The sequence below is a fragment of the Solanum stenotomum genome, chromosome 2 (assembly GCF_019186545.1).
Source record: "Solanum stenotomum isolate F172 chromosome 2, ASM1918654v1, whole genome shotgun sequence".
NCBI classification, from domain to species: domain Eukaryota; kingdom Viridiplantae; phylum Streptophyta; class Magnoliopsida; order Solanales; family Solanaceae; genus Solanum; species Solanum stenotomum.
In genome coordinates, this window is record NC_064283.1 from 31850547 (window position 1) to 31867525 (window position 16979).

General features: G+C 36.7%; 1 protein-coding gene and 1 pseudogene across 1 annotated transcript; one reads left to right on the forward strand and one right to left on the reverse strand.

Moving 5' to 3' along the window:
• Positions 1-3725, reverse strand: part of LOC125855906 (1-aminocyclopropane-1-carboxylate oxidase homolog) — a 5720-nt pseudogene extending 1995 nt beyond the window's left edge.
• A 4759-nt stretch (positions 3726-8484) lies between these two features.
• Positions 8485-12131, forward strand: LOC125855907 (uncharacterized). The gene is made up of 6 exons (XM_049535558.1): positions 8485-9267; positions 9884-10906; positions 10952-11076; positions 11201-11292; positions 11859-11887; positions 11937-12131. Exons 1-6 carry the CDS (start codon positions 8485-8487, stop codon positions 12129-12131), a joined length of 2247 nt encoding a protein of 748 aa, XP_049391515.1.
• Positions 12132-16979: the final 4848 nt, after the last annotated feature.

Below are 16979 nucleotides of genomic sequence, written 5' to 3' on the forward strand. Positions count from 1 at the left end.
CAATGATAACTTATCTTATGAGGAGGTTCCTGTTCAAATCTTGGATCGTCAAGTTCGTAGGTTGAGAACGAAAGATGTAACCTCAGTTAAGGTCCTTTGGAGGAACCAATTTGTTGAGGAAGCTACTTGGGAAGCCGAAGAAGACATGAAGAAGAGATATCCATATCTCTTTGAATCCGCAGATCAAGGTATTAATTTCCTTCTTAATGCTCTTTTAATTATAATGAGCATGTTGTTGTTGTCGATGTGTTTGCATAGTTGCTTGTTGGGTGGTTGAGTTGTTGTTGCACCCTTAGCCTTATAAGAATAGCTGCATTCGAGGACGAATGTTCCCAAGGGGGAGATATTATAACAACTGACAATTTGAAGTGGCTTTGAAGGAGCTTGAAATTTGGAAATATTCATTTTTGGAAAAAAATTAAAAATCTGGAAATTTGGCTGTGTGGAAATCAGTGAGTTTTGGCCAACTTTGAGTAGTCGTAACTCCTAGCTCAGGATGAGTTAGAAGTGGTTCCAGTTATGGTTACGAAGCTCGTGGAATGACCTTTCCAACGCCACTGAGTTTGCTCGATTCCGAGTTCGTATAAGGGAGTTATGCCCTTTAGAAGTTGGACAGTTGGAAGGGAAATCCGTCTGGAAATTTAAGGGCATTTTGGTCCTTTCACAAATTATTTCTTTTGAGGTCATATGGTTGTATTAGGCTGATCCTTGGATCATTTTTTTGTCCCATTTTGAAAGAGAAAGAGTTAGGGTTCTTGAGATTAAAGAAGAGAAGAAGGAGAAGAAAAAGAAGAGAAGAAAGAGGAGATTAGTCGAGATTATTGTGGATTTTTCGTCGGGGGTGATCCCTATCAAGGTATGTGAGTTTTTTTGCGTGGGTTGATTCTTTCCCCCACACACACCAAGTTTATTCTATGATTTGAGAAAAGATTAGGAATTGTTGTTGAAGTGTTGAAGTTGTTAGTTGTTGTTGATGTTGTTGGTGGTGTTGTTGAAGTTATTATTCGTTGTGAGACATGATTGGGTCGTATATTTACGTTGAAACCTATTGTATGTTGTGGGAATTACGATTCTAAGAGTTATGACTTTTTTTTTAAAGTTGATTCACCATCAATTCGCAACAATTTCGGGGCTGTCGATCCCCATCCACGGGCGTGACCTATAGACCGTAGATCAATTGACGGTCCGTACTGGTCAACCGTCGATCGGGACAGAAGTTGGGTTTTTGGGGCATCGATCTACGGTCACGACCTACGGTCCGTAACCTGATCTACGGACCGTGAGTCCGAACCGTAGGTCAACACTTAGTCTTTTTTTTTATAAATGAATTCTGGGAAGTTTCTGACGCGATCTACGGACCGTAAGTCCATCTACGGTCTGTCGATGGAGTCCGTAGGTGCCCTCTGTGTCAGCAGAAATTCGAAGTCCCAATCAAGTTTTCCCCATTCCTTTTCTCACTTTCTCAAGCAAGTTCCAAAGTAATATACCTATGATTTATAGTTGTTTCCGACACTCCAAAGTACGTCTAAACGTTCTAGAATCCCTCCATAACATGTGATCGAACACCTTGAATTCATAATTCCGATTCAAGGGAAGACAGTTCCAAGTCAAGTGAAGTTAGAAGCAAAAGAAAAAAGTCTCAAGTTTCAGGTCGAGTAAGCGTCTTGGGTTTCAAGTTAAGTCAAGAGTTTAAAGTTGAGTCCATTTTCTCAAAAGCTATTGGGAAACTAAGTATTCCCAAAGAAGTTTATAAATGTTTTTACTTTTAAGTAAGGAAGGAACCATGTTTTCCAAAAGAGCCTTTGGGCTAAATTTTGATTAATTATCTCAATTAAAGAAAGATGTATTTAAAGCACTTATGAGCCAAAGTATTTTGGGAGTAGTATTGAGCACCGAATTGGGGACGCGAGTTCACTTTAACTCAACTCTCCATAAGAACCATGCGCCAACGTGGGACTTGACGTATCATTCTTTTTAGATGATTACGTAAGATTAAGCTAGTGGATCCACTAAGTAAAGTTAGCTTCCTATATCACGGCAAGATATAGGATGGTCCTTGGGCAACGCGAGGTAAAGCGTTGTATCATCACTAGGGCTCATAGTGGTGGTTGTCGGTTAAAGAACCTCCCACATAAGCTATATTACTTTTATATAAGTACAGTTGAGTTGTTATTGTTTTATCATTAACAAGCTAAGTGGTTTATACTGTTTTACAAGCTATATATATATCGCATGCGTCTTATTGCTTTATATATTGAGTTCAGTTAATCATGAGTCGTACAGAGCCGGGGTAAGTGTTCTCCTGTAATTCCTTTCAAGCTTAAGTTGTGTTTTGGCTTTTCCGCTCGCATACTCGTACATTCCATGTACTGATGCCAGTTGGCCTGCATCGTTTGATGATGCAGATTCAGGTACCCCGGATCAGCAGCCTGCTCGTCGTTGATCCAGCTGAGCACTCCAGAGTCAGTGGTGAGCCTCCTTGCATTCCGGAGGACTCAATTATTTTGTGTTCTTAGTTTTTGTCTTATTAGGATGTTGTGGGGTCTGTCCCAACATCCATCTCAGTATTTCTTAGAGGCTTCATAGACAGACAGTTAGTCAGCTAGTTTTGAGTCTCTTATCTATGTATATATGTAAATATCCTATTTTGAGATTCGGGTTGCCTTATGGCCATATTTTATAAGTTAAGTTGTTTTGAAATATTGCATCTCTTTGAGTTATTCTGTTGAGTTAGGTTTCCGCTGAGTTAAGAAAGCCAGGCCAAGGGTTCGCTTGGGGCCAGAAATGGTCTCCAGGTGCCGGTCCCGCCCAGGGTGTAGGCTCGGGGCGTGACAATCTTGTAGAAGCACTGTGATAAAATCATTGTCAGAGTGTTTGTTGGTGCCTATGGTAAGTTCTGGCTGACGGTATTCTGGATAGTAAAGGGCCAAAACACCAAGCCCCTCCGCACAATACATATCTTTGAGATAACAATGATCAAGACCGAGACCTTCAAACAATAATCCAAGCAAGGAACAAGTCAATTCCATCATATGCTTAGAGTAGTCTATAAGTATTTCTTTGCAACAATTTTGTAAAATTAATGAAACACCACATCACAATTTTTATCACCGCATAATACATATTCAATTATTGGTTGGCTTTCTAATTCATATTCAAAACATATACCTACATGGTCTTGGAAATTCTTCTGGACTAGGAGGGTTAGGAGACATTTTAAATAAAATGTAATCTCTCCAATTTGCAGCTGGAACAGGAGGGCTATACAAATCAAAATTGCTAGCATGAACCATATTTTTCACGATATCTCGAGTGTAATACTGTTTCTTCATCTTGATATCTTGCTCAAAAAATTGTCGGGCTCCTCGTAGCATTTCATCAAGGACAAATATTGGAATGCCATGATTAACCACTTGGAAGAAACCCCATGTCACTGATGCATCTCTTACTTTGTCCACAATCTCTTTATGCTTGAGTGGATCCATCTCGTCGATTCCTTAAAGGTCAATCACAGGAAAAATGAAGTGTGTTTCACATGTATCCGAGGAATCTATGTTGTTTATTGGTGGTAGAATGAATATTTGAGATATCTTAGTGATTCCAGCATTAACAAGCCCTTTGACACCCGCCTTTGTATCATCAAAGGCTTTTAACTCACTCATTTTGTCATAATTATTTGTCCGATCAACTGTGGCCTACAAATTCTCAGTGCTAGAGATTACCATCTTCTTTGCTAAGATGGGATGTTATAAACAATTAATTAGTAGAGCTCATAATGGGTAGCAGGGGATGATATAAATACTTATTACTATTTATGTACAACAATATATTAAGTCCCTTTCACTGGTCACTGTCTGAACCCACTAAAAAGTTTCAACCCCACCTATATCCCAAAAATAGAAGGCTTATGGATGTTAGACAAGCACAAAAAAGCAAAAAAAAAATTGTGTTGAGAATAATATCCACGACAAATAACAAGAACAAGAGAGTAACAAGGCACCATGTTCTTTTAGCATGGAAAGTATAATACTTGAGTTGAGCAATATAGTACCATTATCGTGAGAATTTTAACATTTTGTAATCTGAAAAGACTACTATATACTTAAGATAGAATAACCTTCTTTTATTTTGCACACCTTAAAATTTTATAATACTCTCACTTTCTATTTTTCCTCACCGACTATTTTCTTACACTATATTTGTGGATTACTGATGAGGCAAATATGTATCAAATTTCGCTGCTCATACTCTGTCATATGTATATATACCCAATGACATGGCACACTCTCAAGCTAAAATGAGTAATTATCTTTTATTTCTCTGTTTATTGCATTTTCAAAAATTAGTATTTAACTTCTTCCTATTTTTTGCATCTCTTAAATTGAACATTTAGATTTAGTTAAACCATTTGGTATGAAGCAAAATGTTTCCATGAAAGATATTTTCCTAGAAATTGTTCTTTTGGAAAAGAAGTTGGTTTCTCACTTATTTTTTCATGTTTGGTTGGTGAGTGAAAAATATTTTCTAATATTTGGCTGGTGAATGAAAAATATTTTCTAGGAAATATTTTTTTATTTATGGCTAGACTTTCGGAGCAGGACCCGACCCTTACACCTGACCCGACTCCCAATACAAGACTCAACTTCTAAATGGGGACCTAACACCGACTCTTGACCTGAGATCCAAATTTCAAATCAGAATACGACCCCGGCCCTAACGACCAATCTAAGATCCAGTCCCAACTCCTGAATCAGGACCCGACTTCTGAACTGAGACCTGACACCAACACTTGACCTAGGATTCAATGTTGACACTCTAACCTAAGACCCTCATCATTTCATGAATTTTTTCTCTCTAAAAATTTTCTCTCTAAGAATTCTTCAACAAATTAGCTATCTCGGCTAAATTCACAAAGTTTCAGCATCAATAGAATGGAAAAAATGCTGCCAGATGATCGATTCAGGCCACCAGATCCTTCTACAGTGATGCCCACGCCAAATATACATCCTCTGTTACCAGAAATGTCTTCAGCTTCATCCTGCAACTCCTCGCAGGTGAGAGAAGAGGCGATTCATACTGCTATGGAAAGGGAGTTAGATGGCACTCGAACTCATATATCCATGGAAGATTCGTGCCGAATTTAAGGAAAAGGGGCAAGCGAAAAAGATTCCCAGTTCCAAGATCGATATAATAGTCAAAACCCACATGATTTCACCGTCCCAGTTGAGAGCAATACACAGGCAAAGGAGACGGGCGATTCATCCCAAAGGCGCCACCAAAATCGAAGCAATATAGAGGTGTTTCGCGATGATTCTGATATTAGGGATTGTCATACTGGTCGTGGAAGCCATAATATTGAAGCTTCAAGCTCATCTCAAGGTGGAGTTGTCGGCGCTGGCGATTATGCAAGGATTCCGGCGATGAATTTGGAAAATATTCAATACGAAGAGGAAATTGAAATTCAGCATAGGGAAGGAAAGCAACATGTTCAAGATTTGGGGCAATCGAGTACTTCTCATATGGATGAACAACTTATCAAGAATCAAAGCAAGAACACAGGTATACATCATACTGATAAATCTCATACTCCTGTGATTCCTGCGAGTCAAGTTCCTGTAAATTCTGGTAATGAACAGCGTAGAAAGGAGAATGAGTAAATTTGGGTTGCTAAAGAACAAAGGAAAAGTAATACGGTTAAGGCTAGCTTTAGAACTGATCAACAGCAGGTTTATTAGGAGAATTTTCCTAGAATTTCTAGTAATTTTGATAAATCAGTTCAGAAAGTTAATGCAAATAATGTTAGAAATGATCGTCCTCCTGGTAACATTCCTAATCTTCCCAAAACTGATCCATTAGCTGTTCCTGCCCCCTATACTGTTGTACAAACTTATGCTGATAGACTTAGATATAATCAGGCCAAATGTGATGTTTCCATTACATTGACAGCACCTGAAATTACCACTAAACAGGGTCTGCCTGCAGTGTTGTATGTGAAAAAAGAGGTCATGAAAGATTTAGCAGCCACTTGCAAATATACCCTCATTGGGAAATTTAGTAACACCATGCCTAAAGTGGAGCTTATTAGGAATAATTTCATTCTACAAACTCAACTATCTGGGGGAGTTAAAATTGCCCATTTTAATTCTAGACATGTATACATTGATCTTGATAATGAGATGGATTATAATATGGTTTGGACTAAGCAAAGGATGAGTATGGCAGGGCAGGTAATGAGAATTCAAGTGTGGACTCCTAATTTTAAACCTACTGAAGAAACTCCTATAGTCCCTATTTGGGTTTCATTACCTGAGCTACCTTGGCACTGTTATAATAAGGACTTTGTTTCTGGATTGCTTTCACCTATTGGTAAGGTTTTATACTTGGATTTTGCATCTATTAAAAAGACTAGGGGTAGTCAAGCAAGGGTGAAGGTCCAAGTTGATCTTACTGAAAAGAGACCCCCTTACATTTGGATGGGTTATGTAGGGGAGGATATCACTGATAGGAGATGGCAGAAAATAGAGTATGATAACATTCCAGATTATTGTTTTTACGGTAAGCATCAAGGACACTTGGAGAGTGATTGTACCATAAGGCAAAGAGATGAGGACAAAAAGAAAAAGGAGTTGGAGAATGTGAGGAACAAACATAATAAAGATAAGGATAATAATCCACAAACAAAGTGAGCAGCAGGAAGATAATAATCAGCATAATAAGCAGCAAAGAGATCAGGAGCACATGCAGTATCAACAGGATGATCAGTGGCAAACACAAAGGAGAAGGAACAATAATCAATCACAAGCACCTAGAGACCATACCAAACAAGCAGACCAGTCCACCAAACAGGTAGGTATAACTACTATTCCTACAAAAAATACATTTATTAATCTTGATATGCAGGAGTCATCACCTAGTTTAGAGGTTCTGGACAAATACAAAGGCAATAAAAGTGATAGCAGACCTTAGACAGCTGCAGCTCAAAGGCAAGTCTAGGATGAATATAATAGAAAATCAGCAAACATTGGACAGGACAACATTAACAGACCTGTACAGGAGGATAAAAGTTCTGCATAGGTAACTCAGATTAATATAAGACAGGAAGTATCTACAGGACAAGCTGTTACAGGTATTGACTTAATGCTCCCATCCCCTAACCCCATTACTAATGTTGACAATATTATTGTTGAGGTAGCTGTTGGAGGTGTGGATGGGAAGAGTCAGGAGGCACCTACTAACTTGCAGGAAGGGGTCTCCAAAGGGAGGGGGGAACTGACTCATGCTAGACATGAGGAAGTAGTTAGTGACCCTAGTGGAGAATATAGAGCCCCTGCTGCCCCTATCACTAATCAACAACAAACTGGCACTCAACAGGTTACAGATACAGGGCAACAACAGGGCAGATTTAATAATAAATCTGATTTAATAATAAATCTGGTGACAGATTGAGTAAAAAGAAAAGAGAGGCTATCAAAAAGAGACTGCAGCAGAGTATGGGTAAAGAATCAGATGTTATAGCTGCAGACAAACAGATTGAAGAACCATTCTCTCATCAAGATCAGAATATGCCAACTATAGTTGAACAGGTTGTCAATAAAGGTAATAAGGCTAAGGTGATTCCTGATGATTATGGGATTTTTAATTCTGAGGATGACCTTGATCCTGATAACCAATCTATGGATGGTTATGATGAAGATGTAGAGAACAGCATGAAACATACTAATCAGGATGTTGGTTCTACTTTCCGGGATAAGTATTCTGATGTTCAAAGAATGATTGAACAACAGGGTTTATCCCCAAGAGAAAGGAAGCAAACTAGACACCACCCTCATCAGTCTATTCCCAGCATGGCTGACAACTCTAGCAGACCCATGACCAGGTCCAAATCAAAAGGTTATTAATGATTAAGGCTATGTGTTGGAATGCTAGGAGTATCAATACCAAAGGATCCCTGGAAAGGCTTCAAACTCTCAAGAAACTTCATCATCTATCTATTATTGCTATTCTGGAACCATTTGCTAATAACTCTCATATAGATATAGTGAGAAGTCAATTACAGATGGATTATGCAGTTAGTAATGATAATGGGAAAATCTGGATATTTTGGTCTAATGAAGTCAATGGTCGTATTATGGAAACACATGATCAACATATTACTATAACATTTCATCACACAGATTTGTCTGGAAATTTCATGCTGTCTTTTATATATGTTAAATGTAAAGAATACATGAGGAGATCTTTATGGGACAGGCTCTTATTTTATGCTAATATGGAAGTACCTTGGTGTACAATTGGTGATTTCAATGTCATCACATCTATAGAGGAGAAGCTTGGGGGAATACCTTACAATATGAATAAGAGTTTTGAATTTATTGGAGTGATAGAGGCTTGTGGATTAACTGATTTAGGATACACAGGACTTCCTTTCACTTGGTGTATCAAAGGAATGCAGAAGCTAGAGTGTGGAAGAGGCTAGATAGGTCTATGGTTAATGATAAATGGTTAGAGGTTATGCCTCAAACTACTATTGAGAATTTATCTTTTGTTGGTTCTGATCATAGTCCCCTGTTGATGGAAATGACTAAGGATATTGAGAGCCACATCAAATATTTCAAGTTTTTACATTTTTGGATTTACAATGGCATTTTTGAAAAAATAGTACAACAATGCTGGGAAAAGGGTGTCAATGGTAATCCAATGTGGAGACTGCATCAGAAAATGAAGAGTGTAACAGGTACTCTTAGCAAATGGTCTAAGAAAGAGTATGGCGATATCTTTAATAAGGTTAAGGAATTTGAGGAAAATATCAGGCACTCAGAGGAGGAACTTATGACAAACAACAATGAAGATAGTAGACAGAAACTTCATCATATGAATGCAAATTATACTAGGCATTTGAAAATGGAAGAATCTATCCTTAAACAAAAGACTCAATTACAATGGTTTAAGGATGGTGATGTCAATACCAAATATTTTCATGCTTTGATGAGAGGTAGAAGAAGGAAGTTATTTTTGCATAAGATTTATAATGATAATGAGAAGTGGATACAAGGTGAGGAGCAAATAGCACAGGCAGCATGTGATTATTATCAAAACATTTTTAAATGCCAGAATGAGAGAATAGATGACAGAATTCTCCAGAATATTCCTACAGTAGTCACTCCTGAACAGAATGAGATGTTGCAAGCAATTCCTAATATGGAGGAACTCAGACAAGTTGTGTTTGCAATGAACCCAAACTCAGCAGCAGGCCTGATGGTATTGGAGGTAAATTTTATCTAGTTTGTTGGAGTATCATTAAAGAAGATTTACTAGCAGCTGTACAATCTTTCTTTTGTGGTAACATCATGCCTAAGTTCATGTCTATGCATGTTTGGTTTTACTGCCAAAAATAGAGCAGCCTACAAAATTCACTGATCTTCGACCTATCAGCCTTAGTAATTTCTCTAACAAGATAATTTCTAAGATTTTGAGCATGAGATTGGCTACTATTCTGCCTCTATTATTATCAGACAATCAGTCCGGGGTTGTAAGAGGTAGAAGTATTACTGAAAGTATAATGCTTGCTCAAGAGATTACTCATGGTATTAAAAAATCATATACAGGAAGTAATGTTGTAATCAAACTTGACATGACCAAGGCATATGATAGAGTGTCTTGGTCATTTACATGTTTGACACTTAGAAGATTTGGTTTTGGGGAGTTATTCATTGATTTAGTGTAGAGAATTATGAGTAACAATTGGTAATCGATAATCATTAATGGGCATCGACATGGTTTCTTTCATTCCACTAGAGGACTTAGGCAAGGAGACCCTTTGTCCCCTGCCCTATTTATTTTAGGAGCAGAAGTATTGACTAGAATGCTTAATTCCCTACATCAGAATATTAATTACAGAGGTTTCTTTATGGAAACTAGAGGACCCCAGATTAATCACTTAAGTTTTGCTGATGATGTTATTATTTTTGCATCTACTGATAGACATTCCCTGAAGCTTATTATGGACAGATTAGGGGAATATGAAAGTACCTCTGGCCAGCTTATTAACAAAGCAAAGAGTCATTATATGGTTCCTGATAATACAGCAAAAGACATCATCCATACCATTAAAGAAGTGACTATTTTTTTCACAGAAAAAAACCCTATTACGTATCTAGGATGTCCTCTTTATATTGGTAGACAAAGGATTATTTACTATTCTCATTTAGTGGAGAAGGTTTCCAAAAGAGTGTGTGGCTGGCAGGCAAGACTACTTAGTTTTGGGGGCAGAATTACATTGATCAAACATGCCTTGCAATCTATACCTATTCATACTATGGCTGCCCTATCTCCCCCCAGTACTACTATTAAATACATTGAGACTATCATTGCTGATTTTTACTGGGGAAGGGATCAAAATAGAAGGAAATATCACTGGGCATCTCTTGACACAATGAGCTTCCCATACACAGAAGGTGGGGTAGGGATCATAATACTGTCAGACATTTGCACTTCTTTACAATACAAACAATGGTGGAATTTCAGGTCTAGAGTATCTTTATGGAGTCAATTTCTTAAAGCCAAATACTGCCAAAGAGCTCATCCAGTGGCAAAAAAGGTTAATACAGGAGATTCATTGATGTGGAGATACATGATGAAACACAAGCTTCAAGTCGAGGAGAATATAGGCTGGAAAATCAAATCTGGAAGTTGTTCTTTTTGGTGGGATGACTGGCTAGGAATGGGTGTTCTAGCTACTTATAATACCTCTATATCAAGCCTTAACAATGATACCATTGCACATTTTTTAGTAAATGGACAATGGAATGAAAGGAAACTGAGACAACAGGTACCTCCTCTTCTTATTCCANCCATTGCACACTTTTTAGTAAATGGACAATGGAATGAAAGGAAACTAAGACAACAGGTACCTCCTCTTCTTATTCCATTTATTCTAACTACTAAATTTCAGGTTGTGCAGGGAGTTAGAGACATTGCAGTTTGGAAACTCACTGAAGCTGGAGAGTTCACTTGTAAATCAGCCTGGGAAATGTGCAGGAAGAAGAAGGCTACTGCAGTCCTTAATTCACAAATTTGGCATAGACATATACCTTTTAAAATGTCCTTTCTTCTGTGGAGAGCAATACGTTATAAATTACCAACAAATGAATCCTTAGCAAATTTTGGAGTGGAACCTGTTAAGTGTTCTTGTTGTTTTCAGCAGGGATGGGATGATATTAAACACATCTTCCTCCAAGGACATGTTGCAGGCCATATCTGGAAATAATTTGCAGGCAGCATGGGACTCCAGCTGTACCAGAATTCATTAATTAACCAGCTTTTGTGTTGGAGTGGTATTGCAGGAAAGAACACAGCACACACGATGATCATTCAAACAATCCCTATAGTCATATGCTGGAATCTCTGGAAGAACAGATGTTCAACTAAGTATGGAGGGAAAACATCCAGTATCCACAATTAAATACTTGATTATTAAAGACATGCTTTTAATGTTTAATTTTGTTTTCCCATATCTTCATTTGCCTGTAAGTTGGATAGAACTGGTGGCATGCATTGAAAAATGCAAACAGGAGATACGAGTCACCTTAGTTATGTGGAAAACTCCTCCTCGTACTACATACAAGTTAAATACGGATGGTAGTGCTTTACATAATTCCAGAAAAATAGGAGGGGGAGGCATCTTATGAGATGATCAAGGGAGTATAGTATATGTTTTTGCTGTACCTCTTGGTGAAGGAACTAACAACCAAGCAGAGGTTCAGGCTGCCTGTTTTGGTTTAAATTGGTGCATCCAACATGGTTACACTAATATTATATTAGAGGTTGATTTTGAATTATTAACAAAGTGGTTATTGCAGGTTGCTATTCCCCCTTGGAAGATACACAGGTATATACAAGAATTACAAATTCTTGCTAACCAGTGTGTCTTTTTTCAGTGTGTGCATACTTACAGGGAGGCGAATGGTACTGCTGATCTATTGGCCAAATATAGTCATCAACAAGACATTGTACAAAATTATTACACTCATCATCAATTACCTCTACTAGTTAAAGGAAGCTATCTATTAGAGAAATTGGGAGTACAAAATTTCAGACGCAAGAAGCTTAAAAGAATTAAACAACCACCTTGAACATAATTCAAAATCCTTACAGCAAAGGCACTCAAGGATAACAGCATTACATTTTGACATGCTATAAACTATTCGATTTACTATGTCCTTTAGGTATAGTAGTTGGTTTAGTCTTTTTTTCATTAATTCTTGTAAAGGGAGAGTCTCCCTTATTTATGTTTTATTAGTAACTTTGTATTAAGAGAGAATCCTCTCTAGGTGCTTAGTTTTAATATTACATCTTATTGTATCGGGTGGAGTTGACTAACCTTAGTAGGTAGGTTGACTCTTGTCCCACCTTAGGTTGGAGGTAAGGTATATGTCCCCCTCCTTGTATAATTTTTTTCATATATGATAAGGCCTGGGGGTGTTGCTTAGCCCTTGACGCCCTCAAGGGTCGTTAAAAAAAAAAAGCCTAAGACCTGACATCCGAACTAGGATCTGACTTTTGGATAAGGACCCGACGCATACAGTCGATACGGGACCCAACTTTTGAATTAGGATCTGACCCTAACACCCAATTCGGGACCCGACCATAACTCTTGATTCAGAACCCAGTTTTAGAACTACTACTTGACCTCGATACTCAACCCCGACGAATGATTCAAGGCCTGAACCTAATATCTGATCTGGGACCTGACCTCGACTCTTGACTCGAAACCCAACTCTGACACCCGACTCAGATCACCACCCCGACACCCAACTTGGATTTCGACCTCGAAAGATTATCAGGTCCCTCAAAGCCAAATGTATATGGATGGGCTTTCCCCTACAACAGTGAATAAAAAATAACTTTAAGACAAACAACATTATCCAGTGAGATAAAAGTACCAATATTTTGATGAAGATTCATGTGATATACCAATGTGGCCTCCGGGCAATGTCACTATAGCTTTATCAGAGAATCCTATGTTGTAAATGACGTTCTTCAAGTGTGGAGGACCTAAAGGGAATTAGTGAACAAAGTAAGTGATATGCAACATCCAAAGAATATGTTTCAAATTCAGAATACTAATTAAGTTATAGAGCACTCTCGGAAATTACTCCAACGTAGCTAGCAGCCGGATTAGCAATATTTACAATTTTAACTGTAGGATATCACCAAGTTCAGTTCAATGTCATTGTTCATAACATTCAAGATCTCCAACAAAGCGGAATATATATGTTTACAGACATAACGTTGTGCAAGAACATCGATGAGGATAATTGAAGCAAACTTCATAGATGAAGCTTCAGTTGACATGCATTGTAATCAAATTTTAAACAAGCTAACGATTTTTCGTTTATTTTTATCCCGTATCACATGGATTCTTTCCCTACAAGAGAATAAAAATATCTTCACCTTGTCAGTTGTGATACTGAGTAGAGTAAGCTACCTATTCCATCAAAGGAAAAAAATTCCAGAAAGCAAACTTCACTGTAAAATTAGAAAAAAATTAGTGTATTTTTTTATCTTTTTTTTCTATTACCTTAATTTCAAAAAACAGATTACCAAAGCCAATCTTTTTAAGACTAACCTTTATATTCTACTTTTGACTTAGCACATTCTACAACATTCTTATAGTTACGAAGGACACTACAAATATTATAGAGAAAATGGCCAAATGACCTCTCAATCTATTATCGGATTTCGAACTACACATTTATTTTTCGCTATTACCTCCCTGAACTACTTTAAAATGGAATAAATAACCCCTTAAGTGTTGAGTTGGCATAGAGAGTGTATGTCACTCTCTTTAGAGTGAGTGAGTTGCCTATTATTTTATTTTTTTAAATTCCATTTTTTTTCTAATTTTCTTTTTCTTTCTCTTTCTTTCTTCTTATTTATCTATACAACTATACATTTTTCACCATTATCATTGTTGAATCTTTTTCAATAGATGTTTGGTATAAAAATTATCAACAACTAATGCATTTTATGAATAAATAATTTTTCAATAGACTTATTTAGAACATATCTAACAAATTAAAAAAAAATTAAAAAAAAACATACACATGAATTAATTTTTTTAAAGTCATGGACTCAAGAGTAACAAAATCAAAGTGAAGTAATTGAATATTTAATAAATCTCTTCAAACTTATTAAAAGAATCTAAAACAAAACAATTTCTTCTACATTTTTAAAGAAGGGTCCTACATGTTCTCCTAAAACCCATGAAGAATCAAAATCAAAAACTCAAATTATAAACTATTCATAAAAAGTTTAGAGGGAGAAAGAATTAAGAATGGGGAAGAGAAAAGGTGACTTGAATTTTTGTTTTATAAATTGTTAGAGATATAGAAATTTATTAAGGTAAAAAAATGGTGTTTATTATGTTAGGGTTGAAAAAATGATTGGGGAAGAAAGGAAGAGGAAGGAGGAATACTTTTTTAAAAAAAAAATGGTGAGATACACGTGTCAAATGTGTGTATTTCACCACAAGACACATGCCTGGTAATGATATTTCAGGAAGGAAATAATTCCACTTTAAAATAACTCAGGGGGTAATAGGACCCCCGTGAAGCATAAGTATGTAGTTGGAAATCTGCTAATAGATTGGGGGCTCATTTGACCATTTTCTCAATATTATAAATAACTTAATGTCTCAGTTTAATATAAATAGAGTAAAGATGAAACATCATCAAAACATAAAGTAAAAGAAAATTAAAGCAAATCATGATTTTATTATCCATAGTCGGCGCCAATAAGTGATGTATAGCCAATATTTAAATTCAGTTTTTATCCCCACTAGTTTTTCCTTGGACGATGCGGCAACCAGAAGTTTTGGAATAATGGCCTAAGAAGCAACATTATCACCAAGTTCAGTTCAATGTCATTGTTCATAACATTCAAGATCTCCAACAAAGTGGAATATATATTACTTGCCTTTACAAAATTTTCTTCCATAATAATGAACAATATGTTTACAGACACAACATTGTGCAAGAACATTGAAGATCATTTACAATAGGTTGCCATCATCTGAGTCTAGCTGATGGCCTAAGAAGCAACATTATCAAAATAATTATAGCTTTCTCACACACACACATATAAGGAGTAAAAGAACAATTCCATCCGAGATTAAAGATTATTTAAGATTAGAGTTTGATCAAATACTTGTCCGAACATCATGTGTGGTTCTCTTCTACTGTATTCTCTTTGTGGGTGATAGACCGACAATCCTTGAACACTAACACAAACTTAAAGTAAGTAAATATTAATTTTGAAATGGAAGTAGTAAAGCCATTGAAAGGGTAAAGCCTCAAATCCAAATTAAAATGTGTATATTAATTGAAGAACTATTATAGCTGTTGAATTGCATATTTCTTGGTTTTCTGTAACTGGACGGAGTGTCTAGAATTCACGATCAAGAAATCGATCAATTCCTGATTCTTCAACCACTCAAAGAACTCTCAAATCAAAGATCAATTCCATGAATTTAATGGTAGTAATCTTTTCGAACTGTTTTACACACCAGAACAGGAAAAAATCAGCTCAGGAAAGGATGGATATATGGTTTTTAGTTATATAGTCACTCATAGGAGAAGGATGACTTGACAGAGTTTCTCCACCAAGGTGTGTAGAAGGTTTGGTAATATCATGCCTCAGGACATTGTGGATGAATTTAATAAAATTATGCAAATGAAACCCATGCATTATGATGGAAGTTTCAGAAGTAGACTTAGGCCTGAATTAAGTCATTGGTAACATGGCAACAAAAAGTAGCTTTTAGCGGTAATAAGTATGCACATTAACAAAAAATGCTAAAGTTTTTATCAGGATCAGTCTTGGGGACATTTACATAGTGCGTTAATTCCCTCTAAATAACATATTAGCGGCAATTAAGTTATCACCGTTAATTACCACTTCACATCATTTTAGTGTAGTGTAGAATTGACGAAACTGACAGGAAAGACGTGACATTATTCCCAATATACATAAAGTTTCAAGTGTCAAGGCATGCACACAGTCGTACAGAGGAAGTTTTAAAAAGTGAAATGAAAGCTATGATAGGCGAAGTGAAATGTTACAGAGAGAAAGTATAGGCGGGTAGAGAGAGTTCTGCCGAAGCGGTGTTTAATATGCTTTATGTACCTTTTGTACGTTTTCGAGTCCACACCTTCATGGATAGTAAAGTAATAGTAACCAAGTTAAGCTTTGTAAAGCATCATACCTAGATGGTGTGAAAAGATTTTGGAGGACATGATGCACAACTTCTAAGGAAGCAAGGGAGAACTAATGGTATTTGTAAAGGTATGATACTTGTGCCTAACTCAATCCAAAAAGCTAGCTCTTGAAGGGAAGATTTCTCAAGTCCATATAAGGAGACCACCAGCCCATTTCCTAATAAATGTGGGACTTTTACCCACTCTAACATCCCTCCCCTTTCACGCTCAGATCCGACTAGAGTGTGAAATGGGAACCCAAACAGGGATAGACATGGCTTTGATACCATGTAATAAGTGTTAGAATATGCACAACGGAAGCTATATTAAGGATCACAAATCTTACATATAGACTAAACAATATAACATAACCGAGTTTAGAAGAATACTAACCTGTTGAATCTTTCACAAAAGTCGTCCAGATGCCAAGGATCCAGAGCTACGATCTTCTCCTATTCCCTGATTGACTATTACTACCAAGATACTTGTGTGGGCAAGTATTATTTGTTTTTCAAAAGGATAATCTCTTTCAAGCCATATCCAGCCTATTTATCTAGTTTTCCAACTCAAGAATGAATAGGAAAAACGTCCAAATAAATCTCAAGCTTAATTAGCAATCAAGAGGATCATGAGAATAAATTGATATAAAAACGTTTTCATCCATTAAAGGCCAAACGTTTTTGTAATAAGAACAAAAACGTTTTCATCCATTAAAGGCCAAAC